At 39.0% G+C, this 26,355-nt stretch overlaps 3 protein-coding genes across 4 annotated transcripts in view; 1 reads left to right on the forward strand and 2 right to left on the reverse strand.

Annotated features, from left to right (window-relative positions):
* Positions 1 to 5,788, reverse strand: part of pyx (transient receptor potential channel pyrexia) — a 29,083-nt gene extending 23,295 nt beyond the window's left edge. The window contains exon 1 of one of the 2 annotated variants that reach the window (XM_073073847.1): positions 5,755 to 5,788. The gene's annotated coding sequence lies outside the window, so the exon portion shown is untranslated. Of the gene's footprint in view, positions 1 to 4,935; positions 5,026 to 5,754 lie in introns of those variants that run through there. The other variant, XM_073073848.1, reaches the window with a different exon arrangement.
* Positions 5,789 to 7,958: 2,170 nt separating this feature from the next.
* Positions 7,959 to 16,038, forward strand: LOC140742555 (uncharacterized). Its single transcript, XM_073073458.1, has 8 exons — positions 7,959 to 8,146; positions 8,632 to 9,930; positions 10,101 to 10,367; positions 10,623 to 10,854; positions 10,980 to 13,891; positions 14,013 to 14,215; positions 14,658 to 14,954; positions 15,076 to 16,038. Exon 8 carries the CDS (start codon positions 15,196 to 15,198, stop codon positions 16,036 to 16,038), a length of 843 nt encoding a protein of 280 aa, XP_072929559.1. The 5' UTR covers positions 7,959 to 8,146; positions 8,632 to 9,930; positions 10,101 to 10,367; positions 10,623 to 10,854; positions 10,980 to 13,891; positions 14,013 to 14,215; positions 14,658 to 14,954; positions 15,076 to 15,195.
* Positions 16,039 to 22,848: 6,810 nt separating this feature from the next.
* On the reverse strand, positions 22,849 to 26,355 carry LOC140742556 (uncharacterized; the record flags this gene model as incomplete). Its single annotated transcript, XM_073073459.1, has 3 exons — positions 22,849 to 25,277; positions 25,542 to 26,019; positions 26,079 to 26,355. Coding segments are annotated over 3 exons (1,020 nt in total), but the record flags the coding sequence as incomplete, so codon positions are not given.

Below are 26,355 nucleotides of genomic sequence, written 5' to 3' on the forward strand. Positions count from 1 at the left end.
CATAATATTTCCCAAACAAAACAAACATCCTCGTGTGAACGAACCGTAACTCTACATTGAAAACGAGGGTATCCTATTCCTTTTGACATGCTTAATGGCCATAGAACCTGTTTCGTTTCGGTTCCACGGTTGTAAGCATTGCTAAAGCCCTTTGCTATAAGGACTATAATAATTCTATCTTACTTTTTATGTAACAGAACTAGTAAATGCCGTTTGCCAAACGGTCATCCTTTCTGATATTAAACGGTCATGTTCAATTTCTAAATGTATTATTGATTTTAAACTCAAAATTGGAATCCAATATTATGGTTATATCCATACTGCTATAAGATACAATTACATATATGTCGGTTTTAAGTTTAAAGAATTTTTTTGTGTAAAGAAATAACAAAATTTCACTTATAAGACAAACTAAACTAACTAAAGCTAATACAGTAAAAAACGGTTCAGTAAGCGTGCTAGTGTTAAAAATATATGAGTTACTCAAATAAAATATCAATATTTTAAATGTTTTTTAAGGTTTTAATTACCGCAAATGTATTTCTGGACACAGACCTCCTCTAAAAATAGGAGCACTGGGATGGGTGTAACTGTGTAATAGATTAATTAACAATAATTTCATAACTTTCTTTAAAAGACGGGACTACTCTGCTTTGCATTTGATAGTTTGATATCTACCTTAGTGATCTCGTATGACATCCACGATGAGTGAAAGTGGTACTATTTTATAGACCACACGCATTCGTGCTATGCCTATTTCCCCAAAGAACATATTACAAGTGTTCTTTGGAACTTGTCTTATACAAGTCATTTATATGCCTAGATTGGCGACAACACTCAATAATATGTGTTACACTGCCCTAAATAAGCTAGTTATTTTTAGACGAGATACACATTCAAATAATAATTTATGTTTGTATTCACGGTTCATATAGGTACAAAGATTGTCATATAAAGCCGCCTATCTGATTTTTATAAAACTAAAATATACAGAAAAAAAGAAATCTCTTTTTGTTTATTGACTTATACAAAGAAAAAGCAACGAAAGGAACTCCTACTCAATCATAATTCATAAAAATAGATTTAGGTACTTTGGAAACCTTGGGATTTTACACATAAATAGGTAATCTCAGAGAGGACTATCCGATTTTGATGTGATCCACTAAAAGACGGGAGCTCCCTTATGACTTGGGATCTTGGTTTCCAAAAATACGATAACTTTCTAAGATTCTTAGAAACCTATAGATATCAAAAGATAATTTATCTCTACTTAGTAACAATAATGATGATTGTTGTTCGTAGACCCAACTAATTATTTCAATAAATATTACATGGCCCTACGCTAGTAAAACTATGAGAATGGTAAGTATAAGTAATAATAGTAAATAAGACCCAGGTAACAACTCAAGAAATTCTAAGAAAATAACTGTTTTGGGAGCGTAATTCGTGTAACAAAAATATACATAGGTACTTACTTAATACGTAAATCGGACGAGTTCAGAGTCGCATTCTATATTTTTAGAGGGGCTTTGTCCTTTTGTTTGTTCCGAGGTTAGACACAACAAAGAGCAATGTGCAGGTAGTTTAAACCGGTTTCACTCAGGTAAAACTCCTAAATAGGACGTTCATAATAAAGAGAAAAAGCCAGATCCAGTCCCCATAATGTTAAGTAAAATAGGCTTAAACATTGAATTAGTGGGAATTTTTTACCCATTGATTTTCTAGCAGTTAGAATTCATTTGTCTATTACTCTGTACATCGATGTGGTGTGACGGTTCTAAACGTTAATGTTTATTCAAATTAGTAACACAAATATAAACTCTGGGAATAGCACAAATATAATGACGCACTAATTATTCTCATTATTATCTACGAAATGAGTGTCATGACGCACAGGGAAGTCCACGAACAGTGAACACCTAATGAGATAAAGAAGATTAACCAATAAAAATAGAAGCCATACCTACGCGACAATTTCTAGTGCTTTTAATGATAAAGTCCCTAAGTAAATGGAAATACCTAGTTCTACGTATTTCGCTTTAAGACACGTTTGAGTACTTCGTTTTAGACACATTTTCTTAGATGAAGTGTTTGGTAAATAGTCTAAATACAATTGAATAATTTTCGTAAATATAACTTAGACCTGTGGTTATTTTGGGAAATGTATGTTGCTCAAAGTTATAAGTATCTACGTCGTGGTACTACCTAGGTAAGTAGGTAGGTAATGTAATAACAAGTTATAAGATTAATTGTTGAATATCGCCGTGGGACATACAATTTCCAACCGTCCAAGTCGTATTATTATTATACGTTGCTACAACTTCCCCTCGTGTTATTTCTACACATCGCGTGTGGGAAAGTTCGTTATTTGCGTCGTTTCATTTAAGGGCAAAACGAGGTCGATTTACATTACAATACGACGCCACGGCGGGGAACGTTGAGTTACACGAAGAGTGCGGGGGGAGGTAGCAGCTGCTATCGGAATATTTCTTGGCGACCGAAGCGGAGGGCCCCCTCCCTCCGCTCCGAGGGCTTACGTCACATTCTTGCGTCTGTGAGCGTTCCATTCTATCGATGTCATTGAAAAACTGGTCAGACAAAAATCAGCTTTATAGCTTTGTATTAAGTAACGGAAATCCCCAGAAAATTCCATCCATATAAAACTAATCGGGTGACTCAACCTCGTGCAGCTTAAATGCATGACGCAGACTAGAGTCTGAGTCAATCAATATTTACTTAAAATATTATTCATTCGTTTATTGATTTTTGAATATGTTTTGTTATTATGAAATAAGTCTATAATATATTTCTAGAATGGTCCCACCCACCCCCACAGACCAGCCGCTCCGTATGATTGCGAACTAGTGCAGTGTTAACCTACCGATTTTTCGGTATTTCTACGGATTTTGGCCATGTCCTACCATAATACCGAAATTTCCACGATAATTTAGAACTATTTTGGATAAAGTCAGTTTACTAAATCGATAGATAGTTAATTATTAGCGAAAAAAAAACGCTGGACACGACGAAATAATCTGTCAAATATATGTATGTCAAGAAAAAAAAATGTCGCCAAAATTGAATATTATATTATTGTAGTGTCATTTTGACCGATTTTGGGAATATACCGATCTTTGGGGGCAACTCTACCGATTACGTTTATTTTCATTCGAGAACGCTGAGCTAGTGTGCGCTCAGCGTTCGTCCGAATTGCACACGCGCTTGTTTTCGTAGCAAAATACAATCGTCCACATTACGTTGTTTTGTTTTTGTTATTTTACATTTATAATTTCGGTATTTATAATTTATTGTTGCAAATTTTTGTTGTCACTGATCATATTATCAATGATATAAAATGGCTAACCGGAAAACGGCTTTACGTCGGCAAGTAAGAGAAATGGTGTATAATGTTTCAAAATTTATGCAGACAGAAGCGGACGAAGGCATAAAAATAAACATTAAACATGTACAAAAAAGAGTTGCAGAAGCTACTGGAGTTTCAACGCGAACAGTACGCAGAATAAATGCAGAAGCCGATAAATTGGATCTTGTATTTCGGACACCTGGCAAGAGGAGGTCAGGGAAAAAAAGAATTACCAATATTGATATTTTTGACGAAGGCGTAATTATAAGATGTATTCACAATTTCCATAATACGGAAAAAGAATTGCCGACGGTTAGAAGCCTTTTAAGAAAGTTAAAAGATGACATTAACTTTCAAGGTTCTGCAAGTAGTTTACGCAGAATTTTAAAAGACTTAGGATTCCAATGGAAAAAAGCAGAAGATAACAGGAAACTTCTTATAGAACAAAGCAATATACGCTTGAAACGAATAGAGTTTCTGCTGCAAATTGCACGTTATCGCCAGGAGGGAAGACCAATTATTTACACAGATGAATCGTATGTCGATTCAACAGTTGCTAGCTCCAGTTCCTGGAGCGATAAAGGGCAACGTGTTATAATTGTACATGCCGGCTCCATAGCTGGTTTTGTACCCAATGCTCTGCTTCTGTTTAAAGTCGGGACAAAGGGTGAGGATAACCATGAAAATATGAATTTTCAAATCTATGAAAAATGGCTTCGAATGCAGTTGATTCCCAATCTACCTCCCAGGTCAGTTGTGGTTGTTGATAATGCATTCTATCATAATAAACATGAAGATCATTGTCCAACTTCAAACAGTCGTAAATCTGATATGCGGGCATGGCTTCGTGAGAAAGGAATTAGTTTCAGTCCCGATATGCTAAAACCTCAACTGTATAAACTCATTCTGTTAAACAAGGACAAAAATATTAAGTTTAGCATGGACCATATTCTCGGAGAGTACGGTCATACAATTTTACGGCTTCCACTCTACCATCAGGATATGAATCCTATAGAAATAGCTTGGGTAGCAATAAAAGGATATATTGCGGAAAAAAATATAGTTTGGAATATAAACCAAGTTGTGGATCTGATAAAAGAAAAATGTGACATGATGGGTGAACCTGAGTGGATGGAACTATGCGCACAAGCGGAAATTATTGAAGACGAATATAGAAAAAGCGATTACGTAATAGATGCACTAACTGATGAAATTACCATTAAAGTCAGTGAAAATGAGTCGGAATCAGAAAGCGAGGAGGAGACAGAAGGGGGTACGGATTCCAATCTGGAATCAAGCGACGACTACAGTGACTGAAATGAAGTCGAGCCTTGTTCTAACATCCACCTCCGATTTTATTACACGTGGAAAACAGCTGTAATTTTTGAAACATTAAATATCTACTCACTTTTATTTAAGAAAATTTCCATTTCAAACGAATATTAGAGATTAGAACGTTAGTTAGAGATTTTAGTGAAAACCACGTGGGCGAAACTGCAGGCAGCGACAAGTGTAGAATGTATTAGTATTAGTACCATTAAATAATATGTTATAACTATTTTTTAACACACATTCTAGCAAAAATAAATAATTTTCTTCTTTCCTCTATGTAAAGCTTTTTATAATATTCCCTATTTACATCACTAGTACCGTATTACCACTGTCTTTAAGTATACTGTGGTATTACAGAACGTCACTCTGAGTTCAAGAAAATGCATATGTCAATATTTTTTCTTAAAAACTCCTTAATTAAGCATATGCTTAAGCTTGGACTGTCGTTCTGTAATATTGCCCTAAGAGTGAACAGTATCACATCTCTTAACCTTTGACACAATATAATATTAAAAACTCTACTAGGAAATATATGCCCGACTGTACACCTGCGCAAAGCAAGTTCAGAGCGGGGTAGAAGTATTTTTCTAATCAAGTGATGGTTATGGAAATGATAAAACTACTATTTAGGTACTAGCTATCTACTTAGGTACCTACTTAAGAAATAAAAAAATGATACATAAGTAGGTATAAAATATTTGTGTTACCGTACACTTATATTTTATGAGTAAACAGTATGTTGTTCTTAGTAGGTACTTTATTAAATCTAAATAGTTAAGAATATTATTTTATATCACGGCGTGCGTAAATTGACGTTTTACGCACGCTTCGCGTGCGCAAAACCCCCATTTCCGACCCCGTAATATAAAATTTTATACAACACGCGGACGAAAAATGTTTTTCTGACTCGTGTGATTGCAGTCCTCGCCTGCGGCTCGGCCTGCAAACTCACACTTGTCAGAAAAAAATTTTTCGTCCTCGTATTGTAATGTACTATTATGAAACCTAAAGCCATAAAAGTATAACACATGTATGGATGCGGGCAAAGCTAGTCTTACGTATCGATCGCGTCCCCTTTAGCGGCCCCTCGCTAGCGATGCGCGATTGTTACTAAAAACAATCGAATTATTCGATTGTTATTGTGTTCGATTGTATTCGAATAACTATCGAAATTCTTCGATTGTATTCGAATAACTATCGAACAATCGAAATTGTTCGATTGTTGGTCGATTGTTCGATTGTTCGTCGATTGTTCGATTGTTCGTCGATTGTTCGATAGTTCGATTGTTCGTCGATTGTTCGATTGTTCGATTGTTCGATAGTTCGATTGTTGGTCGATTGTTCGATTGTTCGTCGATTGTTCGATTGTTGGTCGATTGTTTAGTACACGCAAAACTAGTAACAGCGCAGTCAAGCGATACGCGATTGTTACGTAAAAATGGAACTATCGAAGCTATTTGGTTGTTGGTCAACTATTTAGTATACACAAAGCTACTAGCAGCGAGGAGCCCCTAATTTCTGTGTTTAAGAAATCTGAGTCAGTCTTATATATTTGGTGTGGGAAGCGCACGTGCGTCGTGCACCCTGCCGCTGCTTCGTTGCATTCCGTTATTTAATGGTGCGTCCACACCTTGCTTCTCGCACTGCTCACTGCGCCTCGTGGCCACACACTCTCACACCCTACTCGCGTTGTTAACATTATTTTTCTTCTAATATATAGTATTTCACCGAGTAATTTTAATGTAACTATGAGTACATGATCTATAATATACGCTAAAAAGACATATTTTATATTTTCTGATAATCTTTTTCTATAATATGCGCCATGGAGACGTATATTATATTTTTCAGATGACCTTTTTGAAAACGTTGTCATGAAACGAACTTAGGGGATGATTACGACATCTGGATTATCGATGATACTCCATAGTATTTGATACAAAATGATTTATGGTATAATTATTTCTCAACAATATATAGTACAATTGACTAAAATGTAATACAATACTTTACATTTTCAACCAGTGGCAAGTGACGATAACTTTGCAACACGACGCACCTGCACATTGTCCTGAGCACACGCATGTGGCCGCGCGGTATAATTTGTATTCGGTCGTCGATTGTTATTCCAAGGTCGATTTTTATTCGTACGTCGATTGTTATTTCAAGGTCGATTTTTATTCGAACGTCGATTGTTATTCGTACGTCGATTGTTATTCGTACGTCGATTTTTATTCGAACGTCGATTGTTATTCGTACGTCGATTGTTATTCGTACGTCGATTGTTATTCGAACGTCGATTGTTATTCGATTGTTTTTTTGTTACTACGAATAAATCGACAATCGATTGTTGATTCCGTCGATTGTCGATTTATTCGATTGTTTTTTTTAGAACAATCGCCCATCGCTACCCCTCGCTTGGCTCAGATCGTCAACATCCTCCCCTCCGCGCCCCGCTTCTTTACTTCTCCCCGCCCCCTCCGCCCGTACCCAACTAACCGCATTGCGTTCGGAAATATGCACCGACTCTTCATACATTTTATTAATTAATTATATACTATGCTTAGCTTCTGATTTTTGTTGCATCTTTATTAGGATTTAACTAAAGTGCTAGATTTTTTTAGTTAATGCCGATAATAAGTTAGCTTACTGAACGTTTAGACTATTATGAACACTTGTTCAGACTATTTCAAATCAAATCAAATCATTTTTTTTATTTAAAATAGGTTCTTTACAGAACACTATTTGAATGTCATAAAACTACCACCACTTACGACTACGAGACTTAAATCAGAAGGAAATCTTCAATTAACTCTTTCTTAGTCACCATTTTACTGCATAGCTACTGTCGTATGTTCTTTAATGTTCTACCATAGTTATTAACTGAAATAGTGTAGTTAATCCCTAAACAAATAGTTTGAATGTTATTATTATTTTAGGCAAGATGGGCATTTAATACATAAAATTCTTATTATCCAAAACGAATATGTGGTTATGAATGTTAATTTTCATAAATACTTAATAAGAACTATTTATTCTGCAAATTTTTTTGATAAACGATGAAAAGGTTTGTTCCTATTTAAACTAAATGGAAAATTACCACATTTAAATCACTCTTTGTAAAGGTACTATGATGGACCCCTTTCGACTTTCATCGTCATATTGTCTTTTTTTGTAATATAAAAATTATAATGAGAAAAAATATAATATTTTAAAATGTTACAGTGAGTATCCGAAACGCGGCTATCGACCGACGCCATTGCGCCCTCGAATTGCGTCTATGCGCCGCCATTTTGTTTCATGAAATGCGCAGTTGGGAGTGGGGTATATAAAGCGGCCATGACGTCAAGCGCCGTTCTCATAAAATTCTCAGCGTGGTGAAGTGTGGACGTCAAGTGTTGTGCAGTGAAAAGAAGCTCATCTAGTCATTTAGTGCCTGTTTGGATTCAGGTGTGTACAATTCTCACCCGCAATATTATAACTATAGCCCAAATACTAAAAAATGGGCTATAGTGCTCAAGAAAAATCTGTCGTTGACTTTTGTGAAAGTAAAGCAGAATCCCTATCTAACTGGGTCCGTAAAGTTAAATGTAAATCAATAAATGCTAGAACAAAGAGAAAGCGTGATTTGCGAATAATCGCCATTTTGAGTAACTCCCTGTCTCGCGCCGAGAGCGAGCTCATATCGAAACAAAGAGAACGTGCTAGAAGGTGGGCGCTCATGCAAGCTGATCTCGGATTGTGCAATAAGGAAGAGGAAATGGCCAAGCAGCATCGAGAGAAAATAGATAACTTATGGAAGAATGATCTCAGCGGGCTCGATAGTTTTTTCAAAGAATTAGACAATGTCAAACCTATAGCTAGCGTAGGGTGATAGGAAAGTGATTTTTCGTTTTGTATCTGTGATATATGCAGGATGTTTTTCTAAATTACAGTCCCATTGCGTTTCGCGTGGGTCTGCATCCGACGGCCGCCATCTTGGCTGCCGCTGGGGCGTGGTCGCTGCTTACTACAAAATGGGTTTGTAACGGTATCATGCATTTATTTAGTTAATTCCTTTTAGCAAATTGTAAATAAAATTTAATTATAGTTAATGATTTCAGTTCTCTGTTGAAAAATAGTAAATTGGAAATTGAGTTTTATTCATATTGAATAAGAATATTGTAACATATGTTTAAGTATGAAAATAAAAGAAGTTTTAAAAGAAGTGTTTCGAATTTCATTTTCTTCTTTATCTATTGTTGTTTCACCCACAATGTATTATTCCATGAGTCATCGTCAACACTTCCGAGAACGTGGCGGTTGCGGAGAGGCGAGACGCAGAACGTTTGCGAGCTGTTCGAGGAGGCTACGTGCTGTCATGTCGAGGTCGCTGCGTATCACGCCACGACATACGGCCCACTCGACACGCGATAAACGGCGTGCGAACATGAATAAGTCCCGGTGTCAGCCCACACTAGGTAACCGTTAGGAGATTGCGCCATAATTTCTGAAATGTAATCATGTAACCTATGAAATGTCACGAAGCGATATGGCCGTCCACGGACGGATTTTTTCGTATACTTTGTTGTGTTTGGAGCCCAGATGCCTGCTCTTATCTAGCCGTGGAGCATACTGCCCGACCTGACTTGACCTGAACACGCTCTACCGTGCGGGTGACGCACTCTGGCACTGCGCCTACTGTCCGTCCGCTGGAGGAAAGTAAGGTGTTGGTGAGTCTATGTTATTAAATAATGCAAAACTATTTTTATTACATGCCCACTTAAATGTTTAATAAAATGTGGGCATCATTTTTCCTTTAACATTCACCTCTCGCAGAATCACGACCAGCTCCTGATATCCAAAGCTGTGGAACGATGACGGAAGAGTAATGAATCACTGGCATGCCGATTTAAAAATAGACACGCCAGAGAACATGTCCAATTGTGCGTTGAGAGCTGTAGGCAACAATTCCAGGTCAGGTCTTCTATAAACAACATGTCTGTGTATAATGTGGACCATAATATGAAGCTATTAGTGATGGTTTAAAAGTTATATCAAACTGAATCTGTTTTTGTGAACTATGAATTATTTTCGTGACGATATGTGGGCTGATGCACGAAGCGAGCGAACTCCGTAACGTAAGGGACGTCAATTAGGCTATCCAATACACTTATCGAACCTGCTACTGATAGAAACTGAAATAAAATGAGGACATGGAAATAGGGACCCTATGTATGGACCTTTTATGTGCGGTGAGTTAAATAGACTTTCTAGAAAAGTTTCTTATTAGGTGTAAACATACTTACCTACTTACAAAATGTATTCTTGAGTCAATCAATATATTAAGAAAACAGGACATTAATAAATTTTACAATCAATATAATCTGGGCAAGTGATTAATTGGTTTGTGTACGTTTCACAGCTAACTGGATGCCGTGAACTTGGTGCGAGACCGCGTTCATGCTCCAATTCTTCAATTGACTGCACTAAAAGGAACAAGTCCTGGGAAAAACTAGACTGTTCCTATAGTAATTTCGGAATTATCACTCCTACATTATACAGATGATTTTCTAGAATCTTAATATGCACGTGACATTTAATCGAAAGGAATAAATCCTACAAATCAAATCTGCAACATATAAGCTGAATAATCGTATCGCGATCTGAGAATGACCGAAGTAAAACTTAGGTAAGTGGTCGTTCTACTTATACAGTAGATCTGTTACTGGTAAAGAAATTAATTGTAATTAGGGTTCGTATTTTTTACAGACTGCATGATGGCTTTGATGATTTTCTGTACTAAGCTATATTCCCTAACCTTTTCCTAAATTTCGAACCTCATCAGTCTTTATGGAATACGAACTATACAATATAGAATTAGTTTCTTTACATTATCTGGTTGATAGAATTATCATGATTACATCATAGACTTTTAATATTTCAGATTTGAAGTGCAATAATTACCAAACTGAATATTTTATAATGCTCATAAATAATTAAAAAAATACTACACTGAGTCTATAAGGACTGCTAATCTATATTTGCGGATTAAAATCAATGCTCTTTTACGATTGATTACTTTTTAAATAGCATTTGGTTTCAAAAACTTACGCATTATGATTTTTTTTTTAATTTTTCTCACATAATAAAACATATCAGTTTTATATTGCGATATGGTAAGTCATAATAAGATATATCATAGATTCTTTCTTATTAATTCAAGAATACAATCAACCTTTTATATATGGGCAATTAGGTTGAAGGGGAGGATCGGTTATTAACATGTATCCAATTTTTTCAGATAATACATTATAACGAAAAATTATCTTTAACTGTACGAAAGTTAAATAATGTTACATAAATAAGTAATAGACCTCCTAAATGCATTTATGAAATACATATCATAAATTCGAAAGATTTTATCTATGACGTACGAAGTAATTCGAATTAAAGGAAAAATAAAATTTCTAGAGTAGGCTGTGGAAAAGTCCTGGCCTGTCTGATATTTTTTTAGGTTTTAGACATTTCTACAAAAATTAAGGCAATAATAATGAATAACCTATATTGATTATCAAATAAATTCGCAAGAAATTGGAAGAAATTGCACATCGGAGCTTACGAATACGACAAAATATTTAAATCGAATATCGGATTATAGCTGATATATTTGCAGAATACATGATATCTGTTTTACTACAAAACATTGCGGCTTACAAAAATCTTCTAAAGCTGATATGGTCAGCATTTTTTTCAGGACTCTGATTTTAAACCTTAAAAATATCATCTTAATTTACCTCCTAAATTTATTAAAGTCAAAGTAATAATGAAATCAAGTTTAACATAAATAATAATAGGATAAATAATAGACATATTCCTACAATTTCGCTAAAGGAAATGTACAAAGGAACTGGTGGCAGTGAAAGTTGCAAGTATAAGTTTGTAAGGTAATCTTTGCAATAATTGATTTATTGCTGCATGATTAATGGTGGTACCTTATATTTATTAGTTTGCTTGCTCGCTTCTCTTAATCTAAATTCAGGACCGAGTCATCTTGTACGAGAGTATGGAAATAGCACTATATACAATATATGTACGAGTAAGTTAGGAAATGAATTCTACTGACCTGTGAAGATTGAGTTATCTGATATTAAAGTTTCGTCCAGACATGGAGGTGAACGAGTAAAATAAATCAGTAATTTTCAGCAGTTTGAAGTACAAAAATGAGACGACAGATGGTATGACATATTCCATTACAATCACTCTCAGAGCCATGTAATATATTCATCTCCACATGTGACAATACCTGTTCTTACGGCGCTCTCAATTCATTCGTGAGTAACATCGAAATCATGAAATAAATTACACATTGGCCGAGAAGTTTCTTGGAAGCTGAATCATCCTGCACATCTGGGTTACTGGCGCCACTGTCCAAGTATGTGTATACTTATTATGGTCTTATGTATTTGCTACCTGTGTGTAGTGTATAATACCACCCATACGAAGAGCGTCCAGGCTTCGCTGAATTTATTGAGTATAAAAATTACATTACAATTTTGACAAGAGTAGATCAACTACTACAGCGCTTTACAATAATACGAATCTACCTAAAATACTCAGGTAACAACGATTTTCTCTTTTATTTTTAAAATGTATTTAGTATCTTACAAATATTCTTTGTGTAGCTTTTTGTTAGTATCAACCGTTTCTAAAAACCTTAACTACCAATTTCTATTATAAGCAAATATATTACTTGCCTATAGTTAAATTTTGCAACCTATAATACCTTTATATTATTACCTATCCATGAAATATTTAATATATGACCTGCTTTTTCTCTTACTGTTTAGTAATTAATTAGATATAGATATGTTAAAATCTTTACTTCCAACATATAGGTACCTTTAATATGATGAGACGTGAACGAAACTTTCTTAATATGACCGAAGCAATTATTCAAAGCCATAAGAAATAAGTTAAAAGCAACTGGATATGCTACAAAGCAGTAAGAACTAAGTTATGAGTGTGTAAAACCAACTGGATATGCTATATCTAAACGACCATATATATATAACAAAACATGTCATATTTCTCCATATGTAACTGTTTAGCTAGGTGCCGTGTCGCCTATACGATGTAACCGGAAAATACTCCATACAACATTAACTTGAAATTATTATATTTAGAGAAATTATGGACTTGTGTAAAGGTATCTGATGTATTATTCCTACGAGGAATTATAACTACGAATTATAACTATGTATTATAACTTCGAGGAACCACTCCTGTAAACCAAAGAAGCATACTAGAATGAAAAGATATTGTTTAAACACTTGTAAAATGGACTTAACGTAAGAATGATTGACAATTAAGTGAGTAGAATAAATAATTAAGTATGTACAAAGCCATGAACTGCTAATTCTTAAATTAAGTTAATGCATAATATAATTTTCTCCTGGGCTGCATATGATATTTATCAACAGAATGCGTTTTACTGCAATCTATACCACTTGATTTGCTCTCAGCTGTGGTGAAGAAAATACTTTCTTGTCGCTAATAAGCTTGTAATATTATAATCTGTAACAACGACATTAAATTGAGCTTAATATGAGAAAGCTGTGATGTCCGCACTTTTCGTATTACTACTTGATATAAGGTTAAGCAGAAAGTGACTTATATACTGCATGCTTCTTATTTCGTTTCATATACAATGAGTGAAGTGTATAAAAATGATGTGTTACCCAAGTTGTGTTTGTGCTGTTTGTTTATGCATATGTGATAAATGTGTTAAATCTAATGCACGAGAGTACCTTTTCTGCATTATTGTAACTTATGGTAAACATAACCATTTGCGTGAGGTCTACCTACTTTAGCCAGCCAGACTTCACAAAATTGAATTAGCATATTTTGAATAGATTCGAAAATAAGCTAGAATGTAGACTTACCTTGGTGCAAATGTAGTCGGTTTGGTCCAAGAAACCTTGTAAGTCGTTACAAGCTTGCATGCCTCCTCTGCATATCAGCTAGCTAGAAGTGCTCGGCTAGCGCTGCTATGGGTAGCCTACACCAATCTTCTGGCGGTCTTCGAGGCCCTGCTCTACTAGCCAGCTGCCGAAAAACTCATCTTCTGCCATTCAATCTACGGGCATCCTTTGCGTGAGTCAGCGGGCCTTGCACATCCTGCTTCGATGTTTCTGCTCTTTACCTTTTCAGTTGGTGAGTTATCTGGAATATCTAAAACTGGTACTTTCATTATAGGTATTGACATAGACTTTTATTGTAAAAACAATTCCTGCATTAAATATCGATAACTCAAGTGGGGAACATATTCCACCAGCCAGTCTGCGGCCATTAGCTTCGGGCCAGCCTTCAAACTACGCGACCCTGTAGCGCCTTCGAGCGACATTCAAGATGTGGGTAGGAGCCTTTGCCATTTGCATCAATCTTCGCACTTCGTAGCCGAGCCGGGCCGAGCGTCTTCTGCCTGCATCAGCAGGCCTTACCCATGCTGTCTTCTGAGCGTGATTACTTTTTCAGGTGGTAAGTATTCGAAAGATTTTTTGAAAACTATATTATAATGATTGTCTATTTTATTAGTTACTAAGTACTTTTCTTCTCAACGTCTTTAGCTGCAAACATTCTGCCCATCCTGAGTCTTCGTGCCGTACGGAGTGTTGTGAAGAGTCTTCGCACCAGGGCTTGAGATGAATGTCTTCTTGCACGTTACTGTCATGCCTGCTTGCGGTGGTGCGGTGTCAGAGTGTTTGGTGTCGTCTTGCTGGAAGCTCTATCTAGTTCGAGTGATCAAGCAACGTGTGTCATCGTATAAGATGAACTGCGAGCTGAAGTTGTCAGCGTCAGCCTCCTGCTTCTGAGCTTTCTTTCTTTCAGTTGGTACGTTTTCTGATTACTTGATTACTATGAGTGTTTCAGTATTTGCATTTTAGCATTAATAATTTAAGTAACAATCATATCCTCGCAGCCATTCTTCGGCCGTCTTCGTGTCAACACGCTGCAAGCTGTGCTTACGTGTAAATCCGCGTGCAGCCTGGTGCATCGAACCAGCCCTCTCATTTCACAAGTTCTTCTGAGAAATTTGGCGAGTGTATTCCTGCGAGCTTTAAGAGTCGACTGGCGTCTGAGATGCGACAGTCATCAAATCCTGCTTCGCTAGTCTTCCTGCCTGCGTGTTATGCTTCATCCTTCTGAAAGCCGAGCAACCCTTGCTTGAGTCAGCGGATCATACCTCCAGGATCAATGTTCATCAGTCATTCACCTGGTAAGTTACGCCTTTTATTTATCAAACGAATGCATTACAATTGCATGATAATCATAACAGATATGTATAGCAATAAATTTCTACTTGATTAGTCACTTAAGTTAGAAAAATACTCTACCAGCTCGAGTCTTCGTGCCTGTCTGCGTGCTGCGCAAGTCACAGCTTACGAGTCTTCAAGTCTGCACGCGTCTCCGTGACTGTCTGCGTCCGACGCCTGGCCTTTCTCCCAGTTGAGCTACACATGTCTTCATCCTGCACCGGTGTCCATGCCGGCCCTCATGCTGGGCGAGTCCTCGTGCCGGCCCTCATCCTGCACGAGTCCTCGTGCCGGTCTTCGTGCTGCACAAGTCCTGGTGCCTGCCTTCATGCTGCATCGGTGTCCATGCCGGTCCTCATGCTGGGCGAGTCCTCGTGCCGGCCGTCATCCTGCACGAGTCCTCGTGCCGGTCTTCGTGCTGCACAAGTCCTGGTGCCTGCCTTCATCCTGCACTGGTGTCCATGCCGGCGAGTCCTCGTGCCGGCCCTCATGCTGGGCGAGTCCTCGTGCCGGCCTTCATCCTGCACGGGTGTCCGTGCCGGCCCTCCTGCTGGACGAGTCCTCGTGCCGGCCCTCATGCTGGGCGAGTCCTCGTGCCGGTCTTCATCCTGCACGGGTGTCCGTGCCGGCCCTCCTGCTGGCCGAGTCCTCGTGCCGGCCGTCATCCTGCACGAGTCCTCGTGCCGGCCCTCATGCTGGGCGAGTCCTCGTGCCGGTCTTCATCCTGCACGGGTGTCCGTGCCGGCCCTCCTGCTGGACGAGTCCTCGTGCCGGCCGTCATCCTGCACGAGTCCTCGTGCCGGTCTTCGTGCTGCACAAGTCCTGGTGCCTGCTTTCATGCTGCACCGGTGTCCATGCCGGTCCTCATGCTGGGCGAGTCCTCGTGCCGGCCGTCATCCTGCACGAGTCCTCGTGCCGGTCTTCGTGCTGCACAAGTCCTGGTGCCTGCCTTCATGCTGCACCGGTATCCATGCCGGTCCTCATGCTGTGCGAGTCCTCGTGCCGGCCGTCATCCTGCACGAGTCCTCGTGCCGGCTCTCCTGCTAGACGAATCCTCGTGCCGGCCTTCATCCCGCACGGGTGTCCGTGCCGGCCCTCATCCTGCACGACTCTTCTTGCCGGTCTTCATGCTGCGCAAGTCCCCGTGCCGACCCTCATCCTGCACCGGTGTCCGTGCCGGCCCTCATGCTGCATGAGTCCTCGTGCTGGCTCTCATGCTACACGAGTCTCCGTGATGGTCTTCATCTTGCGCGAGTCCTCGTGCTGGCCTTCATGCTGCACGAGTCTCCGTGCTGGGCTTCCTGCTCCACCAGACTCCGTGCCGGCCTTCGTGCTGACCAAGTCATCTTGCCGGCCTGCTACACGAGTTTCCGTGGTAGCCTCCATGATCCACGAGTCTCCTGGCTGGTCTTCGTGCTGGCCTTCTTGCTGCACCAGTCTCCGTGCTGGCCTTCCTGCTCCACCAGACTACGTGCCGGCCTTCGTGCTGCACGTGTCCTCGTGCCGGCCTTCATCCTGCACGGGTGTCTATACTGGCCTTCATGCTGCACGTGTCTTCGAGCCTGCCCTCATGCTGGGCGAGTCCTCGTGCCGGCCTTCGTCCTGCACGGGTGTCCGTGCCGGCCTTCATCCTGCACGGGTGTCCGTGCTGGCCTTCATGCTGCACGTGTCCTCGTGCCGGCCCTCAGGCTGGGCGAGTCCTCGTGCCGGCCCTCGTCCTGCACGGGTGTCCGTGCCGCCCTCATCCTGCACGGGTGTCCGTGCCGGCCTTCATTGCTGGGGGAGTCCTCGTGCCGGCCTTCATGCTGCACGGGTGTCCGTGCAGGCTCTCATGCTGAGCGAGTCATCGTGCCGGTCTTCATACTGCGTATCCTCGTGCCGGCCTTCATGCTGCACGGGTCTTCAAGACGGTCTTCATCCTGCATGAGTGTCCGTGCCAACGCTCACGCTGAGCGAGTCATCGTGCCGGCCCTCATGCTGCGCGGGTTCCGTGCCGACCCCCATGCAGCGCGAGTCCTCGAGCCGGCCTTCATGCAGCGCAAGTCAACATGCCAGCCCTCAGGCTGCGTGAGTCTCCGCGCCGGCCGTCATGCTGCGCATGTCAACGTGCCGGTCTTCTTACTGCATGAGTGTCCGTACCGGCCCTCATGCTGGGCAAGTCAACATGCCGGTCTTCAAGCTGCACGAGTCATCGTGCCGGACTTCATGCTGCGCGATTCGTCGTGCTGACCTTCGTGCTACACGAGTCTTCGTGCCGACCTTCACGCTGCCCGAATCCCCGTGCCGAACTACGTGCAGCACGTGTCTGCGTGCCACCCTTCATCCAACACGAAACTTCGTGCTGAACGACTCTCCGTTCCTGTCTTCATCCTGCACGTATCTCCGTGCCAGCCCGCGTCCAAGCCATGGCCTTTGCAGCCTTCGACCTACGAGCTTCGAGCTGCCTAGGTGTGGCCGACGTCCTGCCCGAATTTCCGTGTCGAACCTCGTGCCGCAGGCACGAGTCTCCATGACACCCCACGTGCTGCGTCAATCTCCTAGACGGATACCCGCATTCGACGGGTGCCTTGTTCCTGACCGTCAAGCTACGCACTTATGACCCTGTGCCAATCGAGGTCCAGCGTGTGAGTCCCTGTTCAACCCATGTGCTGCAGTCTCCGTGTCCGCCAACTGCACGAGTCCCCGAGTCAGCCCATGTTCTACACGTGGATGCCGACTTCTCCACCTTCGAGCCGATGATCTGCCCGAGCCCCCGTACCAGCCCACGTTCTGCACGTGGGTGTCTTCTCGGCCTTCGAGTCATGGGTCTTCGCGTGCCAACCCTCGTACTGCACGCATCTCCGTGCCGGCCTTCGCACTCCACGAGTGGCCGCGTCAACCTCCTTGCTGCGGGAGTGCCCAAGCCAGCCCACGTCCTGCGAATCTTCTCAGTCTTCGAGCTAACCATGAGCGTCCCCGGGTCGAGATCTGCTCGAGTCCCCGTGTCAGCCTACGCGTTTCACGAGTCTCCGTGTCAACCCGCGAGCTGCGGGAGTCACTAAGTCGCCCCGCCTTCTACGAGGCAATCTCAGCCTTCGAACTACGCATGGATGCTCCCGTGTCAGCCGACGGGTTGCCCACGTCTCCGTGCCAGCTCACCTTCTGCGTGAGTCCGCGTGTCAGCCCGCGAGCTGCCGGTTGGTGCAGTCTCAGCCTTGGAACAGTGCATGGCGTTCCCCGTGCAAGCGGACATGCTGCATGAGCCCCGTTCTTCGCGTGGATGTGTCTGTATTACCTCTCGATCGTGCCGTGAGTGTATTTGAGTCGTTGTTATTTTCGTAGTGTCAGTCCTTAACTGTCCTTACCCACGTATATGAAATACTTATTCACCATAAGTGGATTACTGCCTGTAAGTCATCAGGTACCATCAAATATACATCCGTACGCCCCTTGCCTATATCGACACAATTGTATGTATTACGTAGGAAACAGTAGTATTCCGGTATGCTATATGCCGGCGACACAAATTCTGCTTGCATCTTCAGATTTTACCCTGATTTTGTCTGCCGGCTTCGCCCCTCCGATCTGTGCCTCTGCCTTCACCGCCTAGCATCGTGCTCTCTGCCTTTGAGTAAGCGGCTAACCCTTTTGTAAGACAGTTAATCCCTTGCTATTGGGTGTGCAAAATGCGTTTATAGATCAAACCACTAATTAAATTTTTCATAATTTGGTTTATTTTACTGTGATCGTAATTTTGTGTATATTTTTATTTTATTACACATATTGCCTGCGATTTTTTAATTTGAATTTGTCAATCTATTTTTGTGTACTTGTATGTTTTTGTTAACGATGTAGGTATGTCCTCGCTTTTTTTTGTGGTAGTCATGTTCACAGAACACTTCAGCATCGTTAGTTGGCATGGGAGCGTGTGAAAAGCATTCACTAGAGCTTGTAAAGAATCTCCACAATTAAAGCGTCACCCCCAAAAGTGTTTTAACATATAATTCTCTATTTAGTTGTCTTTATATTTCAATTGACAATACTGTTTATAATATACATATATTTCGTCTCTTAATTGTTACAAGTGGAGAATATTCTCCACGTTATTTTGTGTCTCTTTTTGTTTCCAGATACGCTACATTCTAATTCATGCAAGTACGAATTGTATAATTACTTTATTGGGGTGGTTTTGCGATTATTTACTAAATCTTTAATGTTATGTGTATTGCATTGCATAGTAAAAAGGATTACTAAATTTGCAAATTGTCGAAAGAACCCTACTGTTGTATTTGTTTGTTGCACAATGATCGCGAGGTAATGCTTCTCGCATTGTGTTTTAATTTTTCATGTTCTCAGGTTTTTAGCTAGTGAGCATGTGACGTTTGGGAAGCTAATTAACGTAGACAAGATTGGGCAAACCATCGCAGTGCACAATACGCTCCTTGTTTTGAGATTTTGGTAAAGGTGCTTGAATATTAGTGACAAGTAAACCCGTACTCACACGAGCATGATGCTTACTTGAAGTATCGTAAATGTAATTTTTTTGTCTTGGAAGAAGTTGTGTCTAAACTTTAACGTCGGGGATGGTCTTCGCATGATGGTAATGTACTTGTTTTTACGTTCGCAAAAATAGTAAGCTTAGCTTGTAACATAATGTGAACAGTAATAACTGCATACTTTACACATACGCTGAAAATCCCCACGCATTTTGGAGTAATCTTTTTTAAAAATAGACCTTGTTATTGTCTAACGTGAGGTATCGACCCTTGCATTTGTGTGGCTTTCTCGTGTTCTCAGAATTAATATCGCACGCGGTTCTACTGACTACGCACCATAGAAAGCATTCTGAAATCTTCAAAATATGGTATAAATAGTATAATGTTTACTAAAGTTTATAAGAAGAATTGAGTTAGGCTAACGCGAGGACAAAGTCCTTGCATTTTTCTCTGCGTGTTCTCAGGTCAGCTTTTTGCCAGAACGAGTTAGAGCTTAGTCACGTGATTGCAACGGATTGAAATATCTAAAGACATCCTGCAATTCTTCATGATGGGTATTACAAAAATCCTGTTTAAACGTTTCTTAATACTAAGCAAAAGTGAGGAGATAATCCTCACATAATCTTGTGTTACTCTTCTCGTGTTCTCAGGGCCATAGCTTATGGTTCGCAATAGAGGCGTCTTTGAACAAAAGGGGGAATCTCCATAAGCGCAAATCTTCAAAATTCAGGTCAACACAATGTTTTCCTTAGTTTATATTAGACTTAGCTGATTTTTAAGCTAACTGAGGTTCAATCCTCACATATTTTCTTTTGTTGTTGCCGTGTTCCCAGGTTTAATTTTGGGGCCACACGTGGCTGAACGTGCAAAAACAACGGTCATAGGGAATCACTCCGAAACAGGTTAGCATAACAAAGTCTTGAAAATTATTGAAAAATGACCTTGTTTTGCAAACGTGAGGACTCAATCCTCACATAAAGTGTTTCTATTCCAATGTTCTCAGATACATAGCTTACCGACTTTGCCGTAGCGGACGATTTTGTAAACGAGTCGACAGGATTCCGAAAACTCCAAAATTCAGGTCTTACATTTTTCAAACGTACTTTTCAGTTTAACCGCTAACGTGAGGAAACAATCCTCACACAATTATGTCTTGTTAAAACTGTGTTCCCAGGTGGAATGGTTTATGGCGTCCGCGATATATTAGAACCTCTTACGACAGGTCTTCGGGACATCTACATACAGGTCATGTGTATTAACAACATTGTCTCCCTTAAGCTTCTGTCTATAAGTGCGGCTACGTTTTTATGCATAATTTTAATACCTTAACGCAATGCTAGGGATATCCGTGTGTTACTTTTAGTGTTCTCAGGTTTCGTGTTGCGTTGCATGAGTGGCACATGATAACACGGTACATGCACAAAGTAGAAGGGTTCCATTGCGCACACATTTGATAAAAACGCTAAATCTACGTTAATAATCGCATGACGCCAGTAATTCGGGTAAAAGTATGCAGATTAAGGTATATTCATAATTTTCAGTTTTGTAAAATGTAGCTATTTGCAGTCGTCATCGTTATTTGAGGCCTGGCCTCCTTTTTTTGCTTTCCTCCTATTTGCAGAATAACCCCAATTCGTGAAACAGCCGTGTTTTTGGGTGCGCAAGGACTATTTCTACCACAAAATTTGATGAAGATTCACGAAGTAGATGAATGCACTTTCGAGGGTGATTTTCAAGGCATCCAATGGAATCGGCTCTAGGTATCGCTTGAAATTGCATGCAAAAATTGTGAATTCCACAAAAATTGCAAGTGACCAAAAGTTTTCTCCTCACGCTATCTTTTGCCGCTATATCTTCCCAGAACTCCTGGAATTAGAATTATATGGATTGTAATTACAGTAGAAAAATCAACACTGATTTTTGATAACTAAGCATGGATTGCGTTCTGAAGTCTTGGGCTAACGTAGTGAGGAGTAGCCTCACGTAACTTTGTCGATGTTAGTTTGTCCCCAGAACAAATACTCCTGGAGTGTTGACATTGCGTATCAGAGCCTGGCAATTTAACACGTGAGTTTATATGAATTGAATGGACTTATGTATGAAACATCAATTCACCCTCATACCAATGTGGAAAAGGAAAGGTACACATATTCAATAGCATTACTAAGTAAGCATGGATTACTTTCCACATTTATTTGCTAACTCAGTAGTGAGGACTAGCCTCACGTAATTTTTTCGTTACCATTAGTCTGTTTCCAGAACGTCTTCATGATTATTGTTGTGAACTTAGAACAACACACCAGTCGATGAAGGAGATTAATCTAATGACTTGGTAAATATAAATTTCCCTGTTGTCCCTGTTCTATTCTGTCGTGAAGGTCTTGCAATACGTGCAGAAGATGATGATCACCACGCATTGTAGCCGAATGCAAGTAATTGAGTTTTATTTTCGTATTTTGAGAAGATGACCTTATAAAAGTGAACGTACTCTTAGACACATGTAAAAAATAAAGCAGTTGAAGCCTACATTACGTAAGTGGTGAGGGCTAGCCTCACATAATGTTCGTTGAGATGATCTTGTCCTCAGAGCAGCTAATTTCCGGAGAGTACGTGCAACAGGCCATCAAATTACTCGAGGGGAAAACATGTAAGCCATATAATATAAGAGTTTATGCTTAACGACAGATTATCCCGAATAGCACACGACAAAGAAACTACACTAGAAGTTGTAAAATAAGTTGCAGTAAGTCTTGTATCTATTGTTGACAATTGCCTAAATATTGACAAACGTGACTTCGTAAGTAGTGAGGGCTAGCCTCACATAACTTTCCTCTGTTACTCTGATCTCAGGAAAACCACTGCGAGAGTTCTTTGGTTCATGCAAGGGTGCAAATGCGAATAATGAGGTAAAAATACTTCTCAAAGTAGAAATAGTTAACAGAACCAAATTAATTGAAAGGAAAAGCTTCAGAATGCCATTGTGCACTACATGAACAGTACCAGAAGTAACTACTAAATCCAGGTTAGATATAAACACAATCATTACAGACGTGAGTTCTTAATGTGAAGAATACTTCGTGAGGCTTAGCCTCACATAATGTTTGGAATTAGCCTGTTCACAGCACAGCTATAGGTATTCCGGATAGAGCAGTAGGAGTATTCTGTAGTTACCTGATATTTGTAAAGGGAAGAAAAGTAAGAGTGTGTGTTATAGTTACGCTTAGAATAGCATCAAACGGAAGGATTGAACTGGTGGTGATCGATATGTACGTAGACCAACTAAATAACAATTAGTAAAGGTACTACTTTTTTATTAATGATTTTACAAAATTTAAAATTTCCGTTTACATAAGTGGTGAGGACTAGCCTCACATTATTTGTCGTTTATCACTTTCCTGTTCTCAGAATTACAATAGGTTCTTTAATGTAAGAGGCAGTTTGCATGGAGTGACTAATGAAATTGGTAATCACATTGTGCATGGGTGCCGATATGTGTCGACTGCTGGAAATGCAGGTACGAATTCTGCTAAATGATATAAGGTACCAGGAATTTGAACGTAAAGGGAATACGCACAGATAGGTCAACAGGTATGACTATGAATAACATTGGATAGTGTAATAATTAATCTACGTGCTTTGCTTCGAGTATCGACGAATTGTTCTCAGTAAGACAATAACAATAACAAAAGCAAGTAAATATGAAATTAATATATGCAAGAATATTGAAGAAATGGATAAAAAGCTACTTTACCACAAGGTACCCTTCAAAAGTATACCTATCTTACTATTTAGAAAAAGACAAAGATGTATCAACAAATCCGCCAAAGAGTAAACATTTAATGGTTCTACAATTCTCAACACTGGTAAGTGAACGCTAATGCAAAAGTTTACAGAAATCGGTATCTAGACAAGACGATGCCGAGTCTGATCCAGCCATAAATAAAGACAGCAATAAAGGTACACAATGAATTTGTAAACACTCATCATCAACAAGTAATGTGGAATGGACAGTCAATGGTATGCTATTTTTCAAATTCAAATATTGTGAAAGGACAGCTTGGAGGTACGAAACAAAGGTGTCGTCGACGAAATCAACAATAGTAAGGTACACCTCTTATTTCTATTAGGTCTAATAACAAGTTTTCTTACAAAATCTTAGGTACCGAAATATGCAAAATTCCTAAATAAGAGGAAATCAACAATGGAAAAATATTAAGTAAATAATACAATTGACCAAAAACATCAAAGCAAATGTTGGAAATAACGATACATTATACATAATTATATATCAGTAAAATTAATATAAACACAAATGAGAATTAAAGAAAAACTGTTTTGAGATATTGAAAAAAAATACTTATATGGAGTGTTGAAAGAGTAAGATTTATTTTATTATCTGTTTACATTGTGTAATATTTTACTCGTGTGTGACAATATAATTAATGCATTTCTTAACATATTTAATAAATATTATATTTTGTGTATTTCAAAATGCTTGCTATACATATCCTTGTAACAATATTTTGTACTGTAACGCATAGCACAATAATATTCTTACTTGCAGATAACAGGATGATTTGGTGAGATTGTAACTGTTTTAATTTTTGGATATTGAAGTGCAATATTTTACTTACACGTTGTTTTATATATATTTTTTTGTATTTTATTAATAATATAGTATGTAGATTTGTGTGTTCATAAAATTATTTGCAGAATGTATTCATCATTGTGGTCAGGTATATGTTCCATGTTACATATTCAACTAACTTTTTTTCTAGGATATAATATATTTTTTTCAGCACTTAATGCATTTATTTCAGCGAAACCAAAAATAATATTAAATGTAATATTACCAAATATAGTAAATAAATAAATACGAAGCTTATGAATACGTCACGAAATTGAAGTTTACACAAAGATTATATGATACCAAAATAAAATAATGAAAATTAAGAACAGCCGATAGATGTACTGGAACAAGTTGAACAACACGTGTTAGGCATCCATAATAATCTTTGTTCACAGATTCACAGACAAAAAGAATACATGGTAATCTTGTAGGACTTACGACTAAAGAGACGGATGGGAAAATGGATTATTAAGGACATTTGAAACCTCTTAAAGTACTACGAAAAACATGGACTTTGATCAAAATTTATTTCAACAAGTGAATTTTTCATACGACAAAATGATAGCACGAAATCGTAATCTGATTCGAATGTTAATAAAGAAAGACTAAAAAACTACTATTGTCTTACAATGTACTGCAAAAGGACTGTAAATGTACGAGTTATAATAAATAGTGATAAGCAAATAAATATTAATTTGTAAATAGGTAAAAAAACTATCTGTTCACTGATGAAGAAGGTGGTGGAAAGAAGTTTAAAATAAGGGTAAAAAAAATTACCAAAGAATTAAAAAAAAATATTGCACAATCAATGTTTAAAAATAATAATATGATAAAAATAATATTAAAAAATGGAAACAAAATGAATGAAGACCACAAGCCAAAAAAATAAACAAACAAAAACAAAATAAGAGATAATTTATAAAATGACACGAGATGAATAAAGGAAGACTAAATGAATAGAAAATAATAAAAAAGATGAAGAAAGAAGACTGAAGATGAAGAAAGAAGACTGAAGGCGAAGAAAGAAGACTGAAGACGAAGAAAGAAGACTGAAGATGAAGAACGAAGACTGAAGACGAAGAAAGAAGACTGAAGATGAAGAACGAAGCCTGAAGATGAAGAATGAAGACTGAAGATAGAAGATGAAGAACGAAGACTGAAGATTAAAGAGATAAAAATTACTTTAAATTTAAATGAAGGAATAAGAAATTAGGTGAAAAAGATGTTTGACGACAAAGAAACAAATGTTAAAAGAAGAGGAAACGTAAAACGAAGACATAAGTAAAAAAATAAACAGGAGACTTAAAAAGTAAATGAGAACAGGGAGGTGTATTGAGAAGACTGAAAATGAAGATTAATAAATATTTTTGAGATGAAGAAATAGGATTTAAGGCGAATAAAGAGGACTCTGACGAAAAAAAAATACCCAAGATTTGAAAGAAGACGACTGAACATAAAAAATAAAGACTGAGGATGAAGAAAGAAGACCAAAGATGAAGAAAGACGACCGAAGATGAAGACAGAAGACCGAATATGAAGAAAGATGACCGAAGATGAAGAAAGAAGACTGAGGATGAAGAAAGAAATCCGAAGATGAAGAAAGAAGACCAAAGATGAAGAAAGAAGACTGAGGATGATGAAAGAAGACTGAGGATGAAGAAAGAAAACTGAAGATGAAGAAGGAAGACCTAAGATGAAGAAAGAAGACCGAAGATGAAGAAAGAAGACCGAAGATGAAGAAAGAAGACCGAAGATGAAGAAAGAAGACCGAAGATGAAGAAAGAAGACCGAAGATGAAGAAAGAAGACCGAAGTTGAAGAAAAACGATTGAAGATGAAAAAAAAGACCGAAGACTGAGGATGAAAAAAGAAGACCGAAGATAAAGAATGAAGTCAGCAAATGACGACAGAATAAATACGAAGGGGATAAAAACAAAATAGTGCAAACAAGAAAAGACTAGAAAACAAAGAACATGTTGAAGAAAGAAGACCTGAGATGAGGAGAGAAGACTGGGGATGAAGAAAGAAGACTGAAGATCAAAAGGGAAGACTGGAGGCGAAGAGAGAAGACTGGAGGCGAAAAAAGAAGACTGAAGGCGAAGAAAGAAGACTGAAGATGAAGAAAGAAGACTGAAGATGAAGAAGGAAGACTGAAGATGAAGAAGGAAGATTGAAGATCAAGAAGGAAGACTGAAGATGAAGAAGGAAGACTAGAGATGAAGAAAGAAGACTGAAGATCAAGAGAGAACTCCAGTCTTCT

This window comes from Epargyreus clarus, unplaced genomic scaffold (genome assembly GCF_041222505.1).
Source record: "Epargyreus clarus isolate Ecla_fem2 unplaced genomic scaffold, WU_Ecla_fem_2.2 ptg000006l, whole genome shotgun sequence".
NCBI classification, from domain to species: Eukaryota; Metazoa; Arthropoda; class Insecta; order Lepidoptera; family Hesperiidae; genus Epargyreus; species Epargyreus clarus.

Bases quoted from the DNA above. Each gene is read 5' to 3' on its own strand.
- LOC140742555 (XM_073073458.1), top strand. From the start codon at position 15,196: ATGTCTTCATCCTGCACCGGTGTCCATGCCGGCCCTCATGCTGGGCGA.